Source organism: Peromyscus maniculatus, chromosome 9 (genome assembly GCF_049852395.1).
Source record: "Peromyscus maniculatus bairdii isolate BWxNUB_F1_BW_parent chromosome 9, HU_Pman_BW_mat_3.1, whole genome shotgun sequence".
Taxonomy (NCBI): domain Eukaryota; kingdom Metazoa; phylum Chordata; class Mammalia; order Rodentia; family Cricetidae; genus Peromyscus; species Peromyscus maniculatus.
Window position 1 is genome coordinate 76,039,514 of NC_134860.1, and position 25,558 is coordinate 76,065,071.

At 43.6% G+C, this 25,558-nt stretch overlaps 1 protein-coding gene across 10 annotated transcripts in view; it reads left to right on the plus strand.

Annotated features, from left to right (window-relative positions):
* Positions 1-25,558, plus strand: part of Epsti1 (epithelial stromal interaction 1) — a 103,371-nt gene that overhangs the window by 59,545 nt on the left and 18,268 nt on the right. For 2 of the 10 annotated variants that reach the window (XM_042285224.2, XM_076545413.1), the window contains exons 7-9: positions 2,670-2,784; positions 15,957-15,989; positions 17,806-17,889. In XM_042285224.2, the coding sequence (XP_042141158.1) occupies positions 2,670-2,784; positions 15,957-15,989; positions 17,806-17,889 (232 nt within the window). Of the gene's footprint in view, positions 1-2,669; positions 2,785-15,956; positions 15,990-17,805; positions 17,890-19,292; positions 19,660-25,558 lie in introns of those variants that run through there. The other 8 variants (XM_006983825.4, XM_076545414.1, XM_016002369.3 and 5 more) reach the window with 6 other exon arrangements.

A 25,558-nucleotide genomic window follows, 5' to 3' on the forward strand; every position in this document is an offset into this window, starting at 1 on the left:
AGGTGATTCATCCTGGGCTAGTGGACAGGCTGCTTGCTGTCATGGCTGAATCTCGTGCTTCTCGGGCTGTGTACTTTGTTTGCACCTGCTTGCTCAGCTCAGGCTTCTAACTTTGCTTAAACTCCACATTCTACCCAAGAGTCTATTCACCATGATGTGGGCATCTTTGTTTCATTTCTAATTCCTTGAATTTTCTCCCCTCCCCTCCAACTGTGTGCCCCTGGTTCCTATTAGACCCCTGTGCTTCCTGAGATGCCCATGTCCTAGGTACTGGATGACCTGAATCTTAGTTTTGGTATTATTAGCAGAGGAAGAGTGGAAAGGAGGAGGAAAATGGGAGCAGACGACGGGAGCCTGGAGCAATATATAAATCAGGCTTCTTTGAGGTGTTTGGTTATAAATGTGGAGTAGGAAGTAAAAATTCCGGAGGTTACACAGGGAAAGGAAAAAGAAAACCAAGTTAGTCAATGGTAGGCGGAGTGCAGCAGGACTTGAAGTAAGTACCTCCAGTGTTCTGCGCTTGACATAGGTGAGAAGAGAAACTGAATGGGGATTTGGATTGAGGAAAAACCAGAGGCCCTCTGACAGATCTAGTACATGGCTAGTCTGCAGTATTGTGTACATTTGGGTATGTGCTATACACACTTGTGTGTATGTAATTGCGCATGTTAACATGTGTATGTGGATGCATGTATACATGCATGTGGAGGTCAGAGGTCAACTTTGAGTGTTTTTTTCTATTACTTTTTTTCCTTAATTGATGAATTGATTAATGACACAAGGTCTCACTATGCAGCCCTAGGTGGCCTGCAACTTGCTGCATAGACCAGGCAGACCTCCAACTCAAAGAGTCTTCCTGTCTTTGCCTCAGGAGTGCTGAGATGAATGGTGTGGGCCATCACACCCAGCTATCACTGAGGTGATGTATTGTGGACCTTAATAAAATTTACCTGAAGATCAGAGAACAGAACAAGCCACTCGATGAAACATAGAGGTCAGGCAGTGGTGGCACACACTTTTAATCCTAGCACTTGGGAGGCAGAGATCCATCTGGATCTCTGTGAGTTCAAAGCCACCCTGGACTACATGAGATTGACTCAGTCTAGGAGAGAAAACAGAGCCAGGCAGTGGTGACACACGTCTTTAATCCCTGTACTGGGAAGCACACACACCTTTAATCCCAGGAAGTGATGGCTGGGCAGAGAAAAGCATGTAAGGATGAGGAAACAGGAACTAAGAGCCCTTCAGGCTGAGGACTCAGGCATTCAGTCACTCAGAGGATTCGTGGAGCTGGCGTTTACCCCAATATCTGGTTCCAGATTTTTTATTTAGAATTTTTTTTTTTTTAATTTCAAACGACATATCTCCTTATGTTTTAAGCTAGAACCTCTTATTAACTCTGGAACTCACTGATTTGGCTAGACTGGCTGGTCAGCAAGCCCCAGGGAGTCTCCTGTTTCTGAGTTGCCTGCACCAGGACTACAGGTGTGTGTCACCAATGTTATTTATTAAGTGGTGCAATGTTATCCATTAAGCGGCGCTGTTTACCTTGCAAGAAAAGCCACGAGGCACAACAAAACCCACCATAAGAGTTTATTAAGGGAAGGGAACAGAAGAGGGTGCTTAGGCCTATGGAAAGATGGTGCAGGAAGAAAGGGAGGGGATATGTGGAACCCGCTTTTATAGATTCCCCCTGCACATGCGTATATGGGCTTAGGTAGCTATGCCACGCATGCGCATAGATTACGTGAATGCACTGCGCTCAAGTTACACGGTCATGCAACACACAGGTTACAGGGCCCTGGGATGATTAAGCATCCTGCCAGCCCATGAGCAGTCTTGGGGGAGTGGCTAGGAATTCCGACAACCATGCCCACCTTTTTATGTGGTTCCTGGGAGTCTGATCTCAAGACCCCGTGTTTGTACAGCAAGCACTTTGTTGACCGAGTCATCTCCTCAGTCCAAGCGGCACTTTGAGCCTCTAAAGAAGGAAATTCATCTCTTTCCTTGAATCAAATGCAGAGGTGTGCGTGTGCGTGTGTGTGTGTGTGTGTGCGTGTGTGCGTGTTGTGGGGATGTCTTTCTGTGTCTGGATAGAAGGTCTATGGTCTATTTCTGTTTCAGAATCTTAAAGCACTCACGGTCCCTAAAGGGGAGAGAGTTGTTGGCCTTTGGGCTCTGTGTGTCCTGTGAGTAGTCAGAGCTCTGTGGGATTGAGATGACTAGAGAAAGACCCCTGGAGGGTTAAGGGCTTAATGTAAAGCTGAAGTGGAGTGAGATGTTGTCTGGGATTAGTGTCCCACAGGTCTTGTACTGACGGCTGCTGTCAAACTCGAGATATACACAGAGGAAATTAAGCACCATCCTGTGAAGTCACGGGGAGGATTTATCTCCGTCGATAATGCCAAGTGTAAAATCTGAAATAACAGGTTCACATTTCACAAACCTAATTTTATATTTTTAAAACATATGCTCTTCAAGACGCGGTCTTGCAAAAGCACTTAGCTTTGATTTCCTACGGCACCGGCATCGTGATCTCCCACCTTTTGTTCTCCTTAGGTTATTTTTAGGCATCACCCCATGACAAGCCAGGCTGGGATCCAAAGGCACAGTAAGCAGGGCTATTTCTAGTCTTTTGGAGCACTAACACCTCTTTGTTTTCCCGGTAGCAAAACTGCTGAGTTCTTGAGCAGACTGGACACAGACCGGAGAAAGAGAACTGTCTGTCAAACTGCTCCTCATGCTTCCCAGTCCTCAGTATGGGTGAGTGGAAACTCCTGCAGGGTAGGTACTGTCCGGCACCTTTTGAAGAAATGTTTAGAGACCAAAGATTAAGGGCCCAAAGTGACAGGTACAGCACAGAATGATCTGGAACCCTGATTCACCCCCCTACCACTGCCCCTTAAGATGTAAAACAATGCTTGTATTTGTTACCATAACACGGGTATCTGAAAAATTTTTTATCTTACCCAGCCGTCCACCTATACCCCCTCCAATCTCTTACCTTGTACAGAATAATGGGGTTTATAGATGAAATTCTAAACAGTCTTAGTAAATGAGAAACACAGAGCCAAATACAGAGTGAAAGCCGAAGAGATCAGAGCAAGAGCCACGACTACCTTATCTGACCACCTCGCTGCCATCGCTTCCCCAAGAGAGAGAGACCTTCTTCCTGTGTGACTTGTCTTTTTATTGCCTTTCTGTTCTGCCTTCTCATTGGCTCTAAGCCCAGCCACATGACTTCCTTGTCACTGCCTGTCTAGACAGACCTCCAGGTCTCTATGGTTGGTACTGGGATTAAAGGTTGGGGTCACCACGATTGGCTGTGTCCTTGACCACACAGAGACTCTGCCTGCCATGTGATCGGATTAAGGGTGCGTGCCACCACCACTGGACTTCTGCTTAATGGCTCACTTTTACCTCTGATCTCCAGGCAACTTTATTTATTAACATACAAATAAAATCACATTTCAGCACAAATAAAATATCACCATAGGGTTTCATTTTAATATTTTTATGTATGGATACAATAAACTGTTATCATATTAACTCCATCCCCCATTAACCCCACGGCCCCTCTGTCTAGTCTTCCTGGTCCTTTTCATTTTCCCAAATATTCCTTCTATTTTCATGCTTATAATTTTTAATCTTGATTCTCCATGTGAGAATATACATTTGACATTTGTTTAACTAAGGCTCGCTTATTTCACTTGACGTTGTAATTTCCCATTCAACCCAGTGTCCTAAAAACGACACAATTTTGTTCTTTGTAGTGAAAGATACTCTATTATAGTATTTCTACCACATTTTCTTTATCTTTCATCCACAGACAGGTACTTAGGTTGACTATAGGATTTGGCAATGGTAAATGAGGCTAGGTAAACTTGGGCAATCGGATACATTGTATGCTGACATTGATTCCTTCACCTCACCAAAACATTTATTTCTATATAAGGCCTAGTTCATTCTCTACACCAGATGACCCCAGTAAGGAGAGAGAAACCAATATTTAGGAAGCTGTGTACCGAGTTCAGAGCTTAGCACCATCAGAAAGCCCCACTGCTTTTTGAGGAAGAAGCGTGTCAGTCAGGCTGTGTGAGGTGCTTCCTGGTGGAGGACACCTGAGCTGAAGCTGACAAAAACGAGTTAGTAAAATGAAGAGAGCTATTCCAGGTGTCCGAATTCCCTGGCACCAGGTGTCCAGGCAAGGGAAGAGCACAGCGGGGCGCTGGGGATGGTGCCCCACATAGATTCGAGGGAGAAATAAGCCAGAAGGCTCCGGAAGCAAGCAGGGCCCTGAGGAGCTTTCCTCAAATGGGGTATCAGTGGCAAACTGGGTGCGGCAGGTTGTTTTCTAGGTTGTGTAGCATCTCCGGCCCCCAAATGCTAGTAACATCCCCTCGACCAGTGGCTCTCCACCTTCCTAAGGCTGTGACCCTTTAATCCAGTTCCTCATGTTGTGGTGACCCCCCAACCATAAAATTATTTTCATTGCTACTTCATAACGATAACTTTGCTACTGTTATGGGTCATACTGTAAATATTGGATATTTCCAAGGGTCTTCCATGCCACCTTTGAAAGGATCATTTAACACCCCCCCCCCAAAGGGTTTGCAACCCACAGGTGGAGAACCATTGACCTAGACAATGAGACACCTAGAAATGGCCCCAACAGGAACAAGGAGGATTCAAGGTCTCTTGTATTTTCCTGGGACCACACAGACGATGGTGTGAAGGATAGATCCAAGAGAATTGAGAGCAAAGAACCTCTAAGACTCTGGTTGGGGTCTAGGTGCCACGTGATGAAGAATTCAACAAGTGAGAGTGGATGTGGTGGGCTTTGAAAACGGGAAGGGAAAAATGGCCAGACTTGGTTGTTGCATGCTCACTGGGGGGAAAATATGATGCCATGCTTAGAAAAAAGATCACTCTTGCTTCCTGACCTGTAAGGATCCTGTTTTATATTTTTCCCCTGTTTCTGATGTGGTGTTGTATAATCTACACTTGTCACTCGTCAGTGTGAGCTCTATCATTGTGTCACCCCAAATCCGTCATCTCACTCCCCTCTCTACAGAACCCTGAGGGGGAGAATGGAAAAACCGCAGGTCACAGGCATAAATTATGTGTGGAGGGCAAGTCCTAAGCAAGTCTGGATAGCCTTGTGGCTGTGAGGGAACAAGGACAGTAGAAATTGGAGCACTAGGGCTGACTTGCCAGTGTGTCTTGCTTTCTAGTTGGGAGCTTTGGAGTACTGCGATGTGAAACATCAGCAGGACTGTGTCTGCTTGCTCTATCGATTTTAACTCATTTCTTTGACTGCACAAGACCATCCTGAATTTTAACAGTGTCGTCTATAACGCATCAGCCATGTCTCCCAGAGCTGCATATTCTCTGGATTGATTAGTGCACACGTAGCACCATCCTCGAGCTATCAATAGGAAATATGGAGCAGGATCAGCCCCAGGATGGTTCCTCATGAGCTGCTTGCAAGAGATACTCGATTTTTGACATCAAACTATTAATAAGTTGTCAGTGTTCGATATACTTAACTGAGTTTTCACCCGTAGTGTGCTATTCTCCTTCTGTCTAATCCATATGCATAGAATTCTGAGAAAGCTTTGTGCAGCCATTTCTAATGCTTTAAGAAAGTCAAATATGTACATTGCACTTGTGTGAAAAACGTTCATTCTGTTAAGAGGATACCTAGTCGATGTCCAGAATGTGAGCCATGTCCCACTCCCATCTGCATGTATATGGAGAGCTGAAAGGATTTAAATTATTTTTGTCTGTTTCCTAATTTTATTACACTCTTCAAAGCAACTTTTCTGAAAAGCTTTTCTCCTACATTTAAAACTACTATCTCATATGTATGTTCAATGTCTCCTGATCATATCTACCCCGCTGTCCCTACTGGCTCCACCAGCACAACTTTCTCCCAGTTTTATGTCCTCTTTTTCTTTTTTTAAATTTATATTTTTACTAAAATTTTTTCATACAATATATTTTGATATTCTTCCCCCTCCCCCAACGCCTCCCAGGTTCTCCCCACCTACCTCCCCACCCAATTTCATGTTCTTTCTCTCTCCAAAAAAGAGAAAGAAAACAAAAAACAACACAAAACCCCACAAATCTAAAGAAACAAATGGAAAACCCATTAAGACAAAAACAAAACATAACAAAAACAATAAAACTAAACAAGAAAAAAAGCAAACAAAAACCATGGAGTCTTTTCTGCATTGAGCTGCTACTCCTGGGATTGGGCCTGGAGTGTGGTTGATAGACCAAATGGCACTCCTTTCCCAGAAGATAGTATTTGCAAATAATTTCTTGCTTAGGGGTGGGGCTTTGTGTCCATTTCCCCTTCTCTGTTCTGTGAGAAATCTTTACAGGTCTTGTGTATTCGTGTCAAAGTTTCTGTGAGTTCATGTGTACATCAGTGTCTGTTTGGCACTGTTTCCTGGGAGTCATCCACCATCTCTGGCTCTTAAAATTTTCCTCTTTCATATAGATCCACATAGAGGGGAGGGCCTTGATGAAGACGTCAAAGGACTGAGTGCTGCAATCTTCCACTCTCTGTATATTGCCCAATTGAGTTTAATAAGTGCTGCCCATACATTTGGGAGTAGGTCATCTACCAGAGGTCCCACTCCTCGGGAAACATGACCCTTGACTCTCTCTTCCCTACCTGGCTCCTTCACTAAGGATGGGGTCTTATAACCCTCCATAAGATAATATAAATATCATACATATATATATCTTGCATAGGTGGACAAAGCTGCTTCCGAAATGCCTAGGTTAAGAAAGGAAATTCTCAGTGCCAGGCATGAGTTAGCTTCCCATAGGTCTTTACACACATTTCTAATTTGAACATACAGCCATCATTGGGAGATAGGGATTTTATAAATACTGTGTAATTATATGGATGAAAAAGGCTGTAGGAAAATTCCTTTGTGTGTTAGAATAAAGCTCTTTGAGGTTTAGGACTCCAGACAAAAGACATCTGAAGAATTTGTTTAGACTTAGATGGTGTCACTCTCTCCAGTAAATATGTGTGTGTTGGGGTTAAGGTGGGGCGGAAATCCTTTCTTTCTGAGATATTAGCAATGAATATTCTCAGATACGTACTAAATAGTTTGCAGTCCTTGCTTGTTTTACCCTCCTCTGCAAAGAATAAGGTATATATATTCATTGAGAGTTTCATTTCCATACAATGTGCTTTGTCATACTTACTATTCATCTTTTCTTAGCTCCATCTCTACCCTTTCCTACCCACCCAACATTGTGTCTTTTTTGTTAACCTATCAAGGCCTGTTTGTGCAGCCCAAATATTCTTGGATGTGTGGCCTTCTACTAGAGCATGGTCAACTTCCTAGGGGCTATAATCTTAGAGAAAACTGTCTCTCCCTCTCCCAGTGACTATTAATTGCCAATACCTCCTTAGCTATGTGTGGGACTTCCTGCCAACTCCCTTTTCCATTAAGGTGTTTGGTTTGGCTTGAGTTTGCACACGTCTTGTGAGTTCATCTGTACAGCTTCCTTGCTTTATCCAGAAGACAGCTTCCTTGTGGTTATCCACTGCCTACTCTTACACTCTTTCCACTCTCTGGTCCACAATGATCCCTGAGCCTTGGGAGGAGGGGTGTGGTATAGATGTTTCATTTAGGGCTGAGCATTCTATTGTCTCTTATTTTCTGTACTTTGGCTAGTTGAGGGGGTCTCTGCTAATCACTACCTATTGCAGATAGAAGCTTCTTCGGTGGGGTTTGAGAGATGCACTGATCGATGGGTATGATACATCATTAGCAATCAGTTTACTACTGTGTCAGCTTAGCAGTATAATGGTAGTGGTTTCTCCTCTATGCCCATGAACTGTTTAGCCGTAGGTTCTTGGCTCAATAGTGGTGTCTAGTATGGATTTCATTTTGTAGAGAGGGACCTAAATCCAATCAAAAGGAGTGGCTTGCTCCTATAATGTTTGTACCACTAAATTACAGCCCAATCTTCTATTCCTTAAAGTCCCTTAGTGGCTTCCAGTATCTCCAATAATAAAGCCAAAATGTCTTAGCTTAGGTGCAATGCTTTTTATACTCTCCACACCCCTGCCCACCTCTCTCCCTACCACACCCCTGCTCTTTAGATGTCCCCTCACCAGCCCCTAAGGTCTCGGAGGACTGATCTTGATGTTTGCTACTTCATGTGTGATCCTGGGACCCACAGCATTGGTCATCTGGGAACATGCAGAGATGCAGGTAGATCTCAAGCCCCATTCCAGACCTTCTGAGTCTGAACTTGCTGTTGAATACGGCCCCTGGCTGATTCATGTGCATGTTTATGTTGGAGAGAAGCTGCCCTGGGGTTATCTACTCACTCTGCTCTCCACACTCTGTATGAGTTGTTTGTTCGCAATTTTTATCCATGGGTCACATGTTCATTCCTTTAAAACATTTCACGATGCTCCTATGTCTGCACTCCTCTGCTCTGTTTTGTCCTGTTTGCATACAAACACCCCAAAGTCCTTGTATTTTCTGCTGTTGATGCAACAAACTGTTGTTGGTTGTTTTTATTCTTTGCTCTTTGGGGCCCCACCACCCAGCTCCCAAATAAATACACGGAGGCTTATTCTTACTTATGAATGCCCGGCCTTAGCTTGGCCTATTTCCAGCCAGCTTTTCTTAACTTAAATTATCCCATCTACCTTTTGCCTCTGGGCTTTTACCTTTGTGTATTCTATGTTTTCCTTTCTTTCTTACTCAGTGGCTGGCTGTGTTGCTGGATGGCTGGCCCCTGGCGTCCTCCTTTCCTTCTCCTTTTCTCACTTGTCCCTTGTCTCTCTCCTTTTATTTATTCTCTCTGCCTAGAAGACCTGCCTATTTCTCTCTTCTGCCTAGTTGTTGGCCATTCAGCTCTTAATTAGACCAATCAGGTGTTTTCGATAGACAAAGTAACACAGCTTTGCAGAGTTAAACAAATAACATAAAAGAACATAAGGCATCTTTGCATCATTAAATAAATGTTCCACAGAGTAAGTAAATGTAACACATCTTCAACTAATATTCAACAACAAAGAACCACTGTAGACTAACAGTGGGTAGCTGTGAAGGGCAGCCAAAGTTAAGAAGGACCTGCACTGAGGGTGTCTTGATGTAAGTGAACTCAATTACTTTTTTATGTTTCTGGGGGCCAGAAATCCAAGATGAGTCTGAAGACACTAAAACCGGCAGGACTGGTTCCTTCTGTGGAGACTGTGGGCATCGGTGCCTTGCCTTCGGTAGCCTCTGTCACTCAGGCTGCCTGTCCCATGCCACATCAGCTGGGTCTCTTCTTTTCCCTCTGCCCGCTCTGACCTCTTGCCTTTTTGTCATGTGGACTCTTGGAATTCTACTGGGTCTCCCCAGCTGATCGAGACTAGCCTCCCATCTTGTTGTTCCTCTTGTCTTAGGTGGTGATATGAACATATTCTAGGGAATGGAGTGGAAATATCTCTGGGAGAGCATTTTGTACCCTTTTGGTTTTTGGCAATATCCGTTAATATGCATATATTACTATCTCTTGATGACTTTCAAACCTTGCCAACTCATTTCTTCTTTTCATTCTCTCAGCATTACCAGTGTTTCGGGCTTCCCATTACTATGCCCTATCCGAGTGTCTTTTCCTTGCCCAGCCAGTTAGTTAGTATAATCTGGTTGCACTGTCTGTCTTTTGCAACTTGTAAACATTTGAGAAGGTTCTATTTTATTTTTGCATTTTTTTTTGATCAAATGTTCACAGGAAACCATCTTTAGTCTTTCCAGATGTCCCACCCAATACTTCTGGGCTAAAGATTCCACACATATTCCATTTTGTGACTGTCAGCTAGCTCCTTGGTTCTGTCTTCCCCATTCAGATGCCACCTCGCTCCTGCTCTAAATGCAGCTTCTTTTTCTAGTCCACAGTATAGGGGTTGTTCTGGAGCTTTCCTTTAGCACAGTGGGTCAGAGATTCCTCTGCCCAGTGAACTGATCTGGGGAGCTTTAAAACTTGTCCATACTGTGCATGAACTGGCTTTTTGGAGCCCACTGCCTATGGTGGGATACCTCGTACAGCCTTGAGGCAGTGGGAGGGGCTTGGACCTGCTTCTACTGAATGTATCAGGCTCTGCTGACTCCCCATGGCAAGCCTTACCTTCTTAGAGGAGGGAATGGGGGGTAGGTTGAGGGGGAAGGCTGGAGGGGCAGGAGGAGAGAAGGGGGGAATCTATGATTGGTATATAAAAATGAATAAAAAATTTCTTAATAATAATAATAAAAAAAACCCTTGTCCATGCCTAGGTCACACCCCCAGAGATCCAGCTACAGTGTGCCCCGGACTGGAGGGTTTTCAAAGCACCCAAGGCAGCTGTGAAGTGCAGCCAAGGTCGAGAAGGACTCTCTGAGTGTCTTGGGAATTGCCTTTATTGTCTTTTTATCTCCAGTTCCCCGACTTTGGGATCTCCTTGGCTTCTGCTTGTATGCTTTGTTCCTTTGTTTCAATGTAACATCTTGTCTAATAGTTTCCCTGGAGAAGACACAGGGAAGGCAAATGCGTTCAGGTCCTTCTGTGTGGGACACTATTTTTACAAGCCCCCCCCCCCACCCCCTTTGCTTGCAGTTCCAAACTGGATAGAAGTTGGCTCCTGAGTTTTGATGGTCCTGCTCTTCTACTTTTCAGTACTGGCTCCTGAGCAATCCAAGGGCATCTGGATTTTAGTTCTTAAAGGAGCTTTGTAAACCTGCTTTCCTGGGGGAATAGTTTAACATCCCCCTTTCTTCTCCTGACAGTCCATAGTGATGTGACTGAGTAGGAGGGTTTTTATTACTCATTTTCAACTTGGAAATTCATTTCTAGTCCTAGATAAGTTTCTAGTGCTACTTTCTTTTTATTCATTTCGCTTCATTTTCCCCTTATGGAATTCCTATTTCTCTAATCCCAGGCCACCTGGATTTATTTTCCAATTTTATCTTTTAAACATTTTTTTTTTCTCCTTGAATTTATCTTCCAGTCCCTTTAGCTCCTGCCTGCTGACACACTTTCGTGACTTTATCCTCCAAGTGTTTTATGGATTTGATTGTTTTTGTGGAGGAGGGAAATCTTGGTCGTTTTCTAGGAATCTGTCTCCAGTTCTTTGGAAAGAATGTACCACCCTTTTCATTTGGGCGGCCACAGTGCAGGAGACAGGTGAAAACCCCACGGAGGGCGTCAGCCTGCAGGATCCTATGTAGCCTTTGCCTGCTCACCATTGTTGCCTTCTAGGCTTGCTGTGTCTGCTTTCATTTTTGCCAGAGAATACACTTTGGATTTCCTGCGAGGGCTGAGAGAATTAGCACTTGAGTTTTCAGGACAAGGGCAGGCAGAGGAGGCAAGCAGATATTTGGACTTCCTAATAATTTCTTTCTTTCGTCTTTATGTGGCCCAACTGGCTCCCCAAATAGCTGGTGCATCCATGTATTACACCCTCATGCAGCTCTGAGGAAGAAAAAGGGAGGGGGCTGTCTGTTTGTGTTTTGAATGTGAAATGTCTCCCATAGACTCATGTATTTGAACACGTGATCCCAGCTGCTGATGGTGTCTGGGAAGGTCACAGAACCTTTAGAACAATGGTTCTCAATTTGTGGATCACGACTCCCCCCTTCACAGGGGTCAGATATCAGATATCCTGCCTATCAGATATTCACATTCCGATTCACAGCAGTAGCGAATCAGTTGTGAAGTAGCAGTGAGATAATTTGGTGATTGGGGGTCACCACAGCATAAGGAACTGTATTAAAGGGTCACAGCCTTGGGAAGGCTGAAGACCACTGCTTTAGAAGGTAGAACTTCACTGAAGGAGGTGGAAAGTTGGGGGTGGGCTCTGAGGTTTTATAGCCTGCCCCCTTCTCTGTTCACTCTCCACTTCCTGACTGTGGATGCAATGTGACCTTTGGGTTCCTGCTCAGGGCATTTTGATCCTCTCACAGTGGAGGAATGGGCCCCCTTGAACTGTCAGCCTGAATAAACTCTTCTTCCTTTAAATGGCACCTTGTCAGGTGTGTCACAGCAAAGAGAAAAGGAACTAATCTCCTCTGCCCTGCCCTCTGTCCCCTGCCAGCTTCTCTTGTATCACTTTTTGTTTCTTGATCAATTTGGCTTGATATATTTCCATCTGTGAGTGATGATGTCTCTTGACTAAATCATTTTTTGTGTTTATTTTTATTTCTTATGTGTATGGGTGTTATTACCTGCTTGTATGTTGCACTATATGCGTGCAGTGCCCTCAGAGACCACGAGAGTGAATTAAATCCTTTGAAACTGGAGTTAAGATGTTATATGTCCACCATGTGGGTGCTGGGAACTGAACTTGGGTCCTCTGAGAGAACAGCTATTAATCCCTCTGGAAGAGAATAAGACCATCACTCAAATTCTTTGTTCAAATTAAACAAGCTTTATTTTCTGTCAGACAGGGCTGTTTCCTTAAAGTGGGGTTTGGGAAAATAACATTGAACACGAGAAAAAGTGAGGCTTATATAGCCTGAAGAATTACAAGGCTGGGGGTTTCTTAGGTTTTTTGGTTATGTAGGAACTTGTCAGAACATCTCAGAATTATTTGGCAGAACATCTTATCTTGGTGAAGGTCAGGGTATAGAGTGTCAGAGACCATGTCAGATTCCAGAAGATGGATCAAGACATGATCCAATCCAAATTTTACAGTAAGTAGGAATGGACTTATTTTGACCTTGTAACAACATAGCTTAAGATGGAGCCAGGTTGGTCCATCACAGTCAGTGCTGGTAACCACTCAGCCATCTCTCCAGACCCAACTTCTCTTGATTTTTTGAAAATAGTTTGTTTTATTTTGCTTTGTTTTTAGGTTAATCTTTGAGAGAAAAATATCTAGAAGTATAAACATCCTTACTCTATCATCTGATATGAAAATTTATCTTGGGATGATATGAAGCCCTCCAGGTTTATGTGTTGAAACCTAAACCTGACCATTTTTGAATGTGAGCTCATTTGAAGATAGGAGCTTCACAGGGCTGATCAGTATGAAATTCAACATGAAACTGAGAGAGTTACATATAGAAGGAAGTGGTAGGAAAAAGAAAGGGATGAAATATGACCCCTGCAAGCCAGATAGGAAGTATGGGGAGGCAGGCTGAATAGGACCCTGCAAGCCAGACAGGAAGTATACGGAGATGGGATAACTATGACCCTGCAAGCCAGACAGGAAGTATATGGAGACAGGGGATAAGTATGACCCCTACAAGCCAGACAGGAAGTATGGGGAGACAAGGGATAACTATGACCCTGCAAGCCAGACAGGAAGTATATGGAGACAGGGGATAAGTATGACCCCTACAAGCCAGACAGGAGGGATGGGACAGATAAATCCCTTCCTCACAGTCAGAAGGAGTAACCTTGATTTTGAAATTATCATGTCTAGAGCCACGAGACAGCAGATTTCTGAACTTTGAGCCACCTGTCTGGGCTGGTTTGACAATGGGAGCATGAGCAAACTCTTTAGTCAACATTGTTTTTCTAATTTAATTTTTTTTCATGCAGTGTGTTTTGATCATGCTTTTCCCTTTCTCAACACCTCCCAGTTCCTCTCACCTTCCTACCCACCCAACTTCATGTTCTCTCTCTCTCAAAAAAGAAAAAGCCATCAAAAACAAAAAAAAAAAAATCAAAACAAACAAAGAAGTCAGTAAGACAAAGAGAATTGCCAAATGAAACAAAACCTCCACAGGAAAGGCCCCCTTGGAGTTCATTGGTGTTGACTGACTACTCCTGGGCATGAGGCTTGCTCTGCAGTGTTATGGTTATGGATCCAGTGACACTCTGTTGGAGAAAACAGATTTTCCCTTTCCCATCAGGTATCCATTGCAAATATCTTCTTGATTAGGGTGGACCTGGTGTCCACTTCCGCTTCTGCGTGCTGGAACTTTGTCTGGTTTGAACCTGTGCAGGCCTGTGCCTGCTGTCACGGTCTCTGTGAGTTCCTATGGGCATCAGCCTTGCTGTGTCTGGCAGACACTGTTTCCTGGAGTCTTCTACCACCTCTGGCTCTTACAGTCTTTCTGTCTCCTTTTCCACACAGACCCCTGAGCCTTGAAGGATCAGGCTTTGATGAAGACATCCCATTTAGGACTGAATCCTAGCTAAAACAATGTGATTTGTCATCTGTTCATAGGATGTTATTCTCCCTTTTTTTCCCTGAATTTTATTGATTCTTTAGGAATTTCACATCATGCACTTTAATTATGCTCACCTCCCAGTCTCCCCATATCCTTCCCTTACCCATGCAGTGCCCCCCAAAAAGAAAATTTTAAAAAATCAAACCAAAACAAAACAGAGCAGCCAATCAACTGAAAATAAGAACAAAACAAACGAACAACCCCCCCAAACCTCAAAACCACATCTTCACTTTTCCTTCTTTCCCACCTCCCCATCACCTCTTCATTTGTCCTGGTGGCATTAGTCCAATCTGCTTTCGTAGCAAATATTCATTGCAATGAATCACTGGTCTGGTCCAAGGCCTCTGATTTCTAGTACACCATCATCACTGGATCCTCACTGAAATTCTGGGATATCCTGTGGCCGCCCTGAGTCATGGAGATCCTGTGGGTATCTTCCCATAGGACCAGTCCCTTCACCAGCCCCAGCAGGTCCTAGATGGGGTAGATGTCAGGGTGGGTCAACCCAAGGCCCAGCTATAAGTCTGGGTGGTAGTTGAGCTGGTCAGTCTGGGCCATTGGGGTCACCTGCCTCAGGCAAGAGGACACAGCCAGCTCCCCTATGCCCATGCCATCGGATTAGTTCTCCCTCACCTGTGGTGAGGGGTGGAGGCATCTCTCCCAAGTGCAGGGGCCAGCTCTCTTGCTACAGTGTTTAGCAAGAGACAGGGCCAACTGTCCCAGGCCAGTGAAGGGTGAGCTGGCTCAGCATGTCCCTCTGATTTTTTGTTCCTATGGTTCCCTGAGGTGACACAGGCCATAGACATCACCACAAACCTGAGCTGCAGCTGGACCACAGACTCAGACATGGCCTTTGGCAGCAGCTCAGGCCAGGATAACATCCTGGCTCCTGGTGGAAACATTGGCCACTCAGATCTGTATGGCCCTGGAAGAAGCATGGTTCTCAGGTACCAACATGGTCCCAGGTGGCTATTGAGACCCCAGACAACCACACAGCCTTTGGTTGTACTAGAAGCCACAGATGTCAACACAGATCCTGGCTGCAGTAGGACCACAGATCCAGGCATGGATTCATGGCAGCAGTCCGGGTCTGGATGTCACCATGGTCTCAGGTGGCAGCAAAGGACACCCAGATTGGCATGGCCCAGTGGCAGCATGGCCCTTAGACACACGACCCCACATCGTGGCCATGATCCCTGAAATCAGCAACCCACAGTGGCAATAGGAGCCACGGACATCAAGATGGTTCAGCCATTAAGCACTAGGTTCACAACCAAAAATAGTCTCCTTTCTTAATCAGTTTCCTATTCATTCTCTGAAATACAGCTTAGCAACACCCAGTTGGAGAAGGTGTCTTTGGCCCTATTTGATTAAATGCCACCTTTTCTAGCTTCATATGTTACAATAGTTAACATGCCTTGGAACTGTAAATCGCTGTCTCTCTGACTTCCACACAAAGTTATTAAAGTCTGAAGTTTGGGATCTTGTTTTGATGCAACTCTTGCATATAGGTGGCTCAGGTATTGTTTATGAATGAATGCATTGTAAGCATTCAGATATTGTTTATGAATGAATGCATTGTAAGCACAGCTTTGAGAAAAATGGAGAAAAGTGTGCATTGGCTTAATGACAAAAGTGTCAATTACTATATCAAGTGGATATTTAATGCTATACAAATATTAATGCAGTGATTTAGACTTGGCTAGTATTAAGAACTAAGAAAAAATAGAAAATAAAACATATTTTCTCCTGTATTCCTTTAAACAGAAACTTCCAGTCCTGCCTAGAGATCCCAGTTGGGTAAGCATGAATTAGGGTTGCAAGTAACTTTGAGCTCTCTATAGCTAAGGTATCATGTGACTCCTCAGTTCTTGTGGCCTTTTATATGGCACCTCATATGCATAATAAGCCTCTTATGTCTCAGCTGAAAAATAAGACTCATATTCTGATAAAGAACAATGTGATACAATTTATAAGGAAAGGATTCAAGTAGAATTCATGTTCCTTGTTCAAGACATAATATTTACTTGCATTCTGCCTTGCTCCCTGGGTCTCATGTGGAATATTTGTGATTAAGATTAGCTTTCTCTACTATAAATAGAAAGGGCATGAGAGAACCACTACCCACTTGCTGTGGCTTATCACAACTCCATTGTTTGGGTATAGAGATAAGAGAAAGTCGTGGTGTGGAGGTTGCTTGTGTGATGAAGCAGGCTTTGGATGTTTGAGGGATTTCTGGACACACAGAGCTTCACGAGCCTCAGTGATGCCTCTGCATGATGTGATTCTGAAAGCCTCTCTCCCTCCCTGGAGAGTGGTTCTTGCTGGTCGATGGTGGGAGATGGATTTTTATGGTTATAAGAATGGGGGGATGATCTAAGAAGTACTTGAGAAAAATTATAGTATGGGAACAGGGGGAACCAACTACATAGGCTAGCCGGATTTCTAGTCCATAGAACGAGGCCTGAAATATGGGGCTTTCTCACTCGCTGCTGCTGGGAGTTTTATGAGATGGATGCAGTTTCGGGAGCACTAGGTTTTCAGGTGGTGCTTCCTGCCTTTTGGAGGCTGGGACTACAAGTTCAGTGTGAAGTAGAAAAAGTACATGACACTTGAACAGAATATAGATAGTCTGGGCTCACGATGGGGTTTACACCCAAATAAACCGATCGTAATTTGAAAGTATGGCAAGTCAGAATGTATGTAATGTATCTAACCTGGGGAACACCCTGGCTTAGCATCCTCGCAGGCTGTGGAGCGTCAGTCATTTATCCTCCTGATTGCATGGCTGGCGGAATGTGTGGCTTGCTCCCACCGCCAAGCATCCAGAGCTAATGTGTTACTACATATCACCAGACTGCGAGAAGATCAAAACTGCACGCACATCACTTTTGCACGACCATAAAGTTGAAAGAAAAAAAAAAAAACCTCACAAGTGAACCATCATAAGTCAGGCACCATGACTACTTGCGATCTCATACATTTCATAATAATTGGTCCATAGGACAGTGTGTTGGGCTACGACAGTGAGTCAGAAAGACAGCAGGACATCCTGTTGAAGGTGCTGGCTCTCTCAAAGCTCCTGTGGTCCAGAAAAGGCTTTTCATCTCCTCCTCTTGGGAATAGAACTGTGTGTCAGGTACAGATAAAGGCTTAGAAAGAAATACATCTTTGGAGTTACGTGTTATCAATCACCAATTGGCAGAGTTTAATAGATACCACAAATGAGCAGTGGTCACGGTAGTGATTCTACAGCCAGTGTCGTTACTGTTTGTCTGTGAGAGGGACCAATCAGTCGGTTGGAATAATTGTGAAATCTTTAGCTTTCCACCAGAAGGGATGAATTATGTCAGTTATCTCTGAGGAGAAATTTTACAGCTTAATTAAACAAACATTTAAATCATCCTTTAAAATGTGCTAGATGATTGTGCTTACACTAGCCTTCTTTTTATATATCCCAGGGGATGTCTTCAGATGTATGCATAAATCACTCAATAAGCAAGTGTGTATGGAAAGCTTAGTGTATGCTCCACATGGAGGCTGAGTTATTAACAGCAGTCCCTTGGTAGGAAGCTGGATGCACTGAATTGATGCTTCTCTGCTTGTACCTTTGCAGGCCAGTAGCCAAATACACAAGGATTCTCTACGGAAGGAAGACAACCAAAAACCGCAGAAGATGAGGGATGGACAACATCAGAAGGTATTTATGAGGCCTTCCTTGTTACTGCAGATTGCTTCAAGTACCAGGTGCTTTTGAAGGCTTGCTGAACAGACATTTTTAGATTCTTAAAAAGATTTTGGAAAAACTGACAACACATTGCAGACAAAAGATGGATTCTGGATTTGTTCTATGGAGGCGGCTCCTTCCAGCCAAAATGTTTACTTATGTAGCCCTACAGTGGGTTGTACCGTTTTGGCCACAGCCAGTGCTGGCCATCCACAGAGAAGGGGAAAACACACACGTGAGCACAAAACATAACCAACCCCCATGTGAGCCAAGGATAGATGAAGTTACAAATGGCATCCAGCGGGGAGTCCAGGGCTTTGAATGGAAGAAGTGTTATGAAACTGGGGTAGACATCTGTACGCACATGTATACACATACAGAGCATCTGGCACACTTTGAGTGATGGAAATCAGTGAGACGAGTGCAGAACCTCCTAACTTCTGAATGGCTGGATTTCACAACTAAAAGTTTCTAGTCTGGTAATTAAAACTAAAATTGTGATTTGATGGTCAAGCATGCTTTCCATGAGCAGGCTCTGGTAGTGGGGCAGATTGGTAATTCAAAGCAGACAGAGAAGTCCTGCCTTGTGCTTTTAATTGTATGGACATTCAGGACAGTGTGGTAACCCGTGCTGTAGGGAAACAGATGCGAAGCTGTGAGAACTGCAGTGTGGTCCATCCCGGTGCTGACTGCCTTCTCCTCAGCCACACCCTGGCTCGTCTAGAGGATTCCACTCTATATGACATGGCCTATGTGCCAGAAAATGGAGGGGCCGTTCCAGGCCAAAGATCCAATCCTAGTTCATCTCCCTGTCTAGGGAAATTCCATTCTGCATGAATGTGATTGGTTTTCACCATGAACATAGGCTGTAGATTTGGGCAACCAGGCTAAGGGAGATTACCTTTCAGTGTTGATTTGAAAAAGTCTGTTCTTCTCATTAATTATCTTTCAGGTAAATTTCCTTTTTGTCTTTCTGTATTTTGTCCAATAGTTCCTGTACTTCATTGTTCTTAGTGTTTATGTGGCATTTTCCTATCACTCAGTTTTTACCCCTCTGTGTTACTGGTCTAAAATGTATGTCCAGTGATAAAAGTGGCTGATTTTCTTTCACTCAGTGTCATGGTCTCTTTGCATTTGTGGTTTGATATGTCCTCATTTTCTGTGGTTGGTAGTTCATTTGCCCATGTTTGTACTCTTGCCACACAACTGACATTTCATTCACCATGTTTTCTTTATTTTTATGATCTCTGGTTGCATTTTTCTCTGTTGTGTTTATTAATCACTCCTCTCCCCTCCCCTCCCATATTATGAGAAGATTTACAGTGCTTCTATTTCTGTTTTTAATCTTGCTGCACCGACTCTGCTTGTCTCTTCAGATCTGAAAATGCATGCATCTTTCTGGCTTTCTGTCGGTGTCTATTCCCTTGTTCCGTCGCTGCTCACCATTCCCAGGACATCTATCAAATGGATTCCAGACAGGCAGGATCAGTTCTCCATACGTCTTCACTCTTCCTTCTGCTCCTTCCCTCTGCATCTCATTCTGAAGAAGGCACTGGATCATCCCATTGACTGCAGTCTCTCAGGACTCTGCACTGTGTGCTTATTTGACACATATATTGCATTCATTTGCTCACCCAAACCGCTCATTGGCTTTATTGTAGCAATGTTCCGCTTTATGAATCTAATATTCTCATCTCTCCACTGATGGTAACTATCCACATATTAAACTTTCTACTTCATATACCAACTGTATTTCCTGTTTTCTCTCCCATGCATTTGTTTCTTCGTGTTTGGTGATTCTTGCTTATGTTCGCCTGGACCCGAGATAAGCAGCCACTGTCCTTATGTGTGGTGGCTTGTTCTGTGGTCACAGATCCCTGGTATACTATTTCTCTGAGCTCATTCTCTACTCCTCTGTTTGGTGTGATGGACTGAGGAGAGAAGCCAACACAAAAATGCCCTGGATGCCCTTCTCCAGCTGGTGGCCCCAGTAGAGATGTTGGTATTCCTTCACGAAGCTCCCGGGGAGGCACGGTTAACTCAGCTCTAGTGCATCCTGCTCATGCAGTCGTCCTCCATGTACTCTATTGAGGGAGACCTGCTTCCCCCGCCCCCCCCAGGGTGCTCTTGAGGAGGGAGAAGTGAGAAGTATGTAGACAGAAGTATAGAGAAGAGAGACAGTTAGAAACACAGGATAGCTCGGGAGGGCCTGGGTCAAAACCCACTGGCCCCTTCTGTCTCTACTAAAGGGCTTTTAAAGGAATGCCAAGGGGTGGAGCAAAAGACCCCCCTCCAGCACAGCCAAGTGCAAACCATCTCAGACACCTGGTGACCATGCACATGGTCAAGCCATCCCCTAATGCAGCTTTGCTGTGTAAAGTAAGCTCAGGTCTCACTAGGAAGCTTTTGTGGGCTGCCACACTCCATGTAACTTACCCTGTCCTTTTTACCTTGTTGGCCTTTCCTATCATTTTTAATAGGTTGATTGTACTCCCCGAGTTTTGTATGGTTATCGGTTTAATTTAGAAAGTGAAAAGGCAACAAAGGAAACCAGAAGGCACTCAGATAATTAGGAAACAAAGTTGTTATGGAAGCCATAAAAAGTTGTAGTGCTAGCATCTTATGGGAAATGCACGCAGAGCTGTGCACAGAGAAAGGAAATTACAACTGTTAAATCCATTGAATACATAAAAAGAAGAAGAAAAGTCATGAATTGCGTACCAAGGAATTTACAGCAGAAACAATAAGTGAAACTAAAGGAAGTAATTAAGATAAGAACAGAAATTAATAACTTAATAATTAGAAACTTGACGAAGCAGCTGTTTAGAAACTCCAGCCGCGCATTCTGTGATAACGTCAGCAGGCTGAAGGGATCTGCAGCAAGTGTGATTTGGAAGAGATTAAAGGAACAGACACAAGCATACAACCTTAGATCTGGGGGTCCAGAGAGGCAGCTTTGGGAGGATTATGCTCCTGTTGCTGCAGGGAAGGCTATGCTAATAAGTTGAAAATCTCCATGAAGTGAATGACTTTCTCGGAAAACATAAAATGACAAAGAATTAAAAAGTGCACAAAGACAAATGGAAATACCTTGATCTGGAAAGTTTCCTGGGAGCTCCTTACCCCAACAGACTAAGCTTAATGTTAGAAGTAAGTTCTTCGGAATTTTTTACATGGCAGATTTTTTTTTTTCATTATGCTTAGAAACTGTTCCAGATCAAGGAAAAGGATTAAACATTTTAGGCTTTTTCTAAGCTATTGTTTAAGTATAGGTACATAGTAAGTGTGTGTACATTCACACAAAGAAAGAGAGAGAGAGAGAGAGAGAGAGAGAGAGAGAGAGAGAGAGAGAGAACACAGATCTTTTAGATATAAAAGTTTCAAAAGCTAAAGATTTAATACTGAAAAGAAAAGTAGAATTTTTCTCTTAAGTAGTAATTTACCAAGATAAAATAGTTTCTAAAAATGCAAAAACTACCTGTTAGAATTTGTTATATTTTATTTTTTGCTATAGGAAAACTACCGAAAAAAAAATTCACTGATTTTGTTTGTTTGTTTGTTTGTTTGAGACAGGGTTTCTCTGTGTAGTTTTGGTGCCTGTTCTAGATCTCCCTCTGTAGACCAGGCTGGCCTTGAACTCACAGACATCCTCCTGCCTCTGCCTCCTGAGTGCTGGGATTAAAGGTGTGCACCACCACTGTCTGGTGTTCAGAGATCTTTTAAGTGGCAGGGAAAAAAAGATAGACTTTTAAATTAATTCTATCAATTAAACAAAATTTTATTAAACTATAATAAAAAGGATATTCTTAGCATAGCCTTCCAAACTAAAACCCAATATATCTATCATTAGTGCCAAAATACCAAAATGAGCAACATGGGATTCTTATAATTCCTACCATATGAACCAAGATCATTCTGGAAATTCTGACATAGTGTTCTTCAGATCTGTTTGAGGCAAAACTGTTAATATTGCATGGAACAGCTTTGGGAATTATTTTAGTCAACTCGATAAGGCAAGAAATGAAAATTTAAAAGGAACATTTCTAATTATTGGAAATAAGCTAATATTAATGGATGATTCACCCACACAACCCAAGAGAGTCTGTTGAAGCATGATTAGACAGAGAGAAGTTCATAAGAGAGGTTGGTTACAAGAGATATATCAAGAAGGAACTCTCTCAAATACTAGTGAAAATTGATTACAAAATATAGTGAGGTAAAAAGGAGCTCATGAGCTTAACTGTGTAAAAAAAAAAGCCATTTAGTAGCTTGAAACAAACCAACCAACCAATCTCCAAAGCATAACTTTCCTTTGCCCATAAAAGTCCATTTGGATAGAGCAGAGATGGTAGTGTCCCTGAGTGGGTAAGCTCTACATTGCAGTAACTACAGGTGTATCCAAGTTAATTTGACTTTAATTCCAATAAAATTTAAAATACTTTGACAATTCATTTCTAAGTCTCAACTCTGAGAATAATGCAGAAACTTTGGAAAAAATGACCACCTGATATATGTGTTTGCTGGGGTAAGGACTTACAGTAGTGGTTACGATACAGTGTAGACAAACAGGATGCTGTATGTGTTTGCTGGGATGAGAGCTTATGGTAGTGGTTACAATCTAGTGTAGACAAACAGGATGCTGTATGTGTTTGCTGGGATGAGAGCTTATAGTAGTAGTTACAATATAATGTAGACCAACACGAAGCTGTTACTAGGACAAGAGAAACTAAAAAGCCCTTGGGTAATATCAAATTCAAAAAGCAGTAGTTGTAAATAGTATTTGTTTATTTATTTTTGACAGAGTATGTAATAGCCCAGGTTAGCCTTGAGCTTGTTATCAATTCCCACCCCCAGCCTACTGAGTGCTGAGATGATGGACCCATAGCAACCATGCCTGGCAAATATATACGTTTGTTCTGAGAAAATAATCACAGATGCCCACAAGAAGTAGGCACACATTTTTTTTAAATGATTAATGAAAACTTGAAACAATTTGTTGACTGGCAGAAGACTGGAAGGTTCTGGAAGTCCATATGGCAGTTAGCAGCGTCCTTGAATGACAGGAATATGTTCACATTGGTGACAATGGAAACAGAGATTAAAAATAGAGCGCAGACAGATTGTTAAAGTTGCCTCCTGCTACTGCACCCTGTGTGGGTTGCTGCCCTGCCCAGCCTTGCCTGTTGTGTTGATGGTGCTGTTATTTGCCTCATGACATTTTGTCAAGATCAAAAGAGAGGAAGCAGGTTGGGAGTTGATCCTCGCGCCTGGCACATGCTAAGCCTGATAATGTGAATCAGGGTGGGAGGCTGTAATCTGTATGTTTAATCAGGAGGAAAATACAGGGGCTTGTTAAAGGGGGCTTATCTCTGGGAGGAGAGCTTTCTGAGTAATTATTTGTTGTCCTTTATACTTTCTGTAGTTTCTAGATTTTTCTACAGTGAATCAAACCTCCAGCAAAGGAAAAGCTTAGAGAGAGAGAGAGAGAGAGAGAGAGAGAGAGAGAGAGAGAGAGAGAGAGAGAGATAGTGTTGATGAGAAATGTTCTGGTGTGAAATGTATCTGGGTGAAAGGTAGAGAATGGTGAAATCAAAGATCATGGGGCTGGACTCCCCTTGTTACTATTGACACTAAATGATAGAGCTCCCGGCACTAGTCAAGGTAGAACTTAGTCACACTCTGCATCATTTCCGGTAAGTGTTCCACCTCACTCTGTAATTTTCTTGACTATCCCACTTCACCCTTTGGCGCTCACGTCCTTCGATTTGGTTGGGCACCTCTTTTCGAGCATCCTTTCCACCTTGGTCTTGCTGGTCAAGGTCATCGCTGTCCTTCTGGGAGGGAGCCTCATCAGAGCCAGGCTCTCTTTAGACTTCCCCATTCCCTCAAAGTCTTCCGCAGCAAACATCCAAAGGCAGCAAGTGGTTCTTTTCCTGTCCCGGCTCGGCCCTCCTGCTTCCACTTGTGCTTTTCAAAACTCCAGTAGAGCTGAGAGAACATCCTCTCCTGGGAGAAATTCATCCCACCAAGGCGACGGCACTTTAATGTTTACACGAAGCAGTCAGGCTGAACCATGTCTGTACATGCCACAGTCAGAATCGGACATGATCTCAAAACCGCCCTATCCACATCGTCGATTAGTGCACTAGGAGTTGTTTTGGAGCCTGCCTTTTGCTCCAGTCTCACCGCTTCTCAGAGCTCCCAACCTTGCACACACTTGAGTGTGGTCCCATGGCTCCTCTGTTGGAGTAGGGCGCTGGGAGGGAGCGGAAGCACAGGGCTGATTTTGCTTCTAGCAGGAAATGCCCACTGCTCTGTGGCTCTCTGTTAGGCTCGGCTCCCAGGGCTGATGCTCGGAGCTGTGCCGCGGCTGTCCAGCACAGCAACCTCCCTACCTCCTGACTAACCTAGCCAGCCCCCTGTTTGCAGCAGATTCCTCACCTGTAATAGGCCACCAGGTCAGTGCTTGCAGGTTCTGTTCTTGACACCTCAAGATGGTATCTTACCATTTCCCGGAAGTGCTGCCCTCTTTGTCTGGAGCTCTCAGTGCCTGGAGAAGACCCTCCCCTCCCGCTCCTTGGAGAGCTTTTATGGATATACTTTAAACACTGAATATTCATTTCTCTGGTTTGTGTTTCTGTTTTGTATTCCTGTGTTATTGTTGAGACTTACATTCAACAATGCATTTCTTTTTGCTTCGTTCCATGGTTCTTTCTGGGTCCGCTTCCATTTTAACGTGGTTTCCTTCGGGGAAGAACTGCATCGCGCTTTATCTGCACAAATCCAGGTGTCTGAGGAGTGGCTGGTACTTAACACGCACGCACTGCGTGAGATAAGGGTCGAGTGTCTGGTGTGTTGTGTATCGCGGAATTTTGATTTTCTTTGTGTTGCAGTCTCAGTCCGGGGAAGCAGAACAACTTACCTTGTACTTTTTCATCTGGGTGTTGCCCTTCCGTGTGAGAAACCGAGGAAATGAACCACAAATATGCTTAGGAGGCATGCAGACACATCCTCGATGGCTGTCAGTTCAGCAGAACAAATTAATTAGTAGAAATTATCTTTCTTGGTACCAAAGAAAAACGGCCTCCCTTTGGAATACACTGTGCTGATGATCAGAAAATAAGCCCGGGCGCAGTGGCTCCAGCCCCTCCCCTCTGCCATCTGGAACAATGTTCTCACATGGTGATGCCTCATCAGCTCCCTGTCCGCACTTCCCACCAGATCTTTATCTCTACTCCCCATTCTTAGCCTCTGCAAGAGGATGATGTGCATCACCCTCTTCCCTGCCTCTTTCTTCTAGCAGTTCTTCGCTTCCTAATATACTAACTTCCTGTTTTGTTATCTCTACATGTTAAAAACTGTACCTATTAGAATCTTTTTATTTATTTTAATTAAAGTAGAATTACATCTTTAAACAAGGAAAAACTTATGAAAGCAGAAGTGGCCTTTTGCATGAGTTATAAACCCCCACAGATGGTCTAAGGAAGTAATATGTACATATAAAGATTGCAAAACCTAAAGTGTATCAGATGTTAAAGCTTTCTCCCTCTATCCATCTACCCTCCAAGTTCTTTACCAATGGCAATGACCAGTTTCTTTCATTGTTCCACAAGATATTTTATATATGGCAGATGCAAGCATA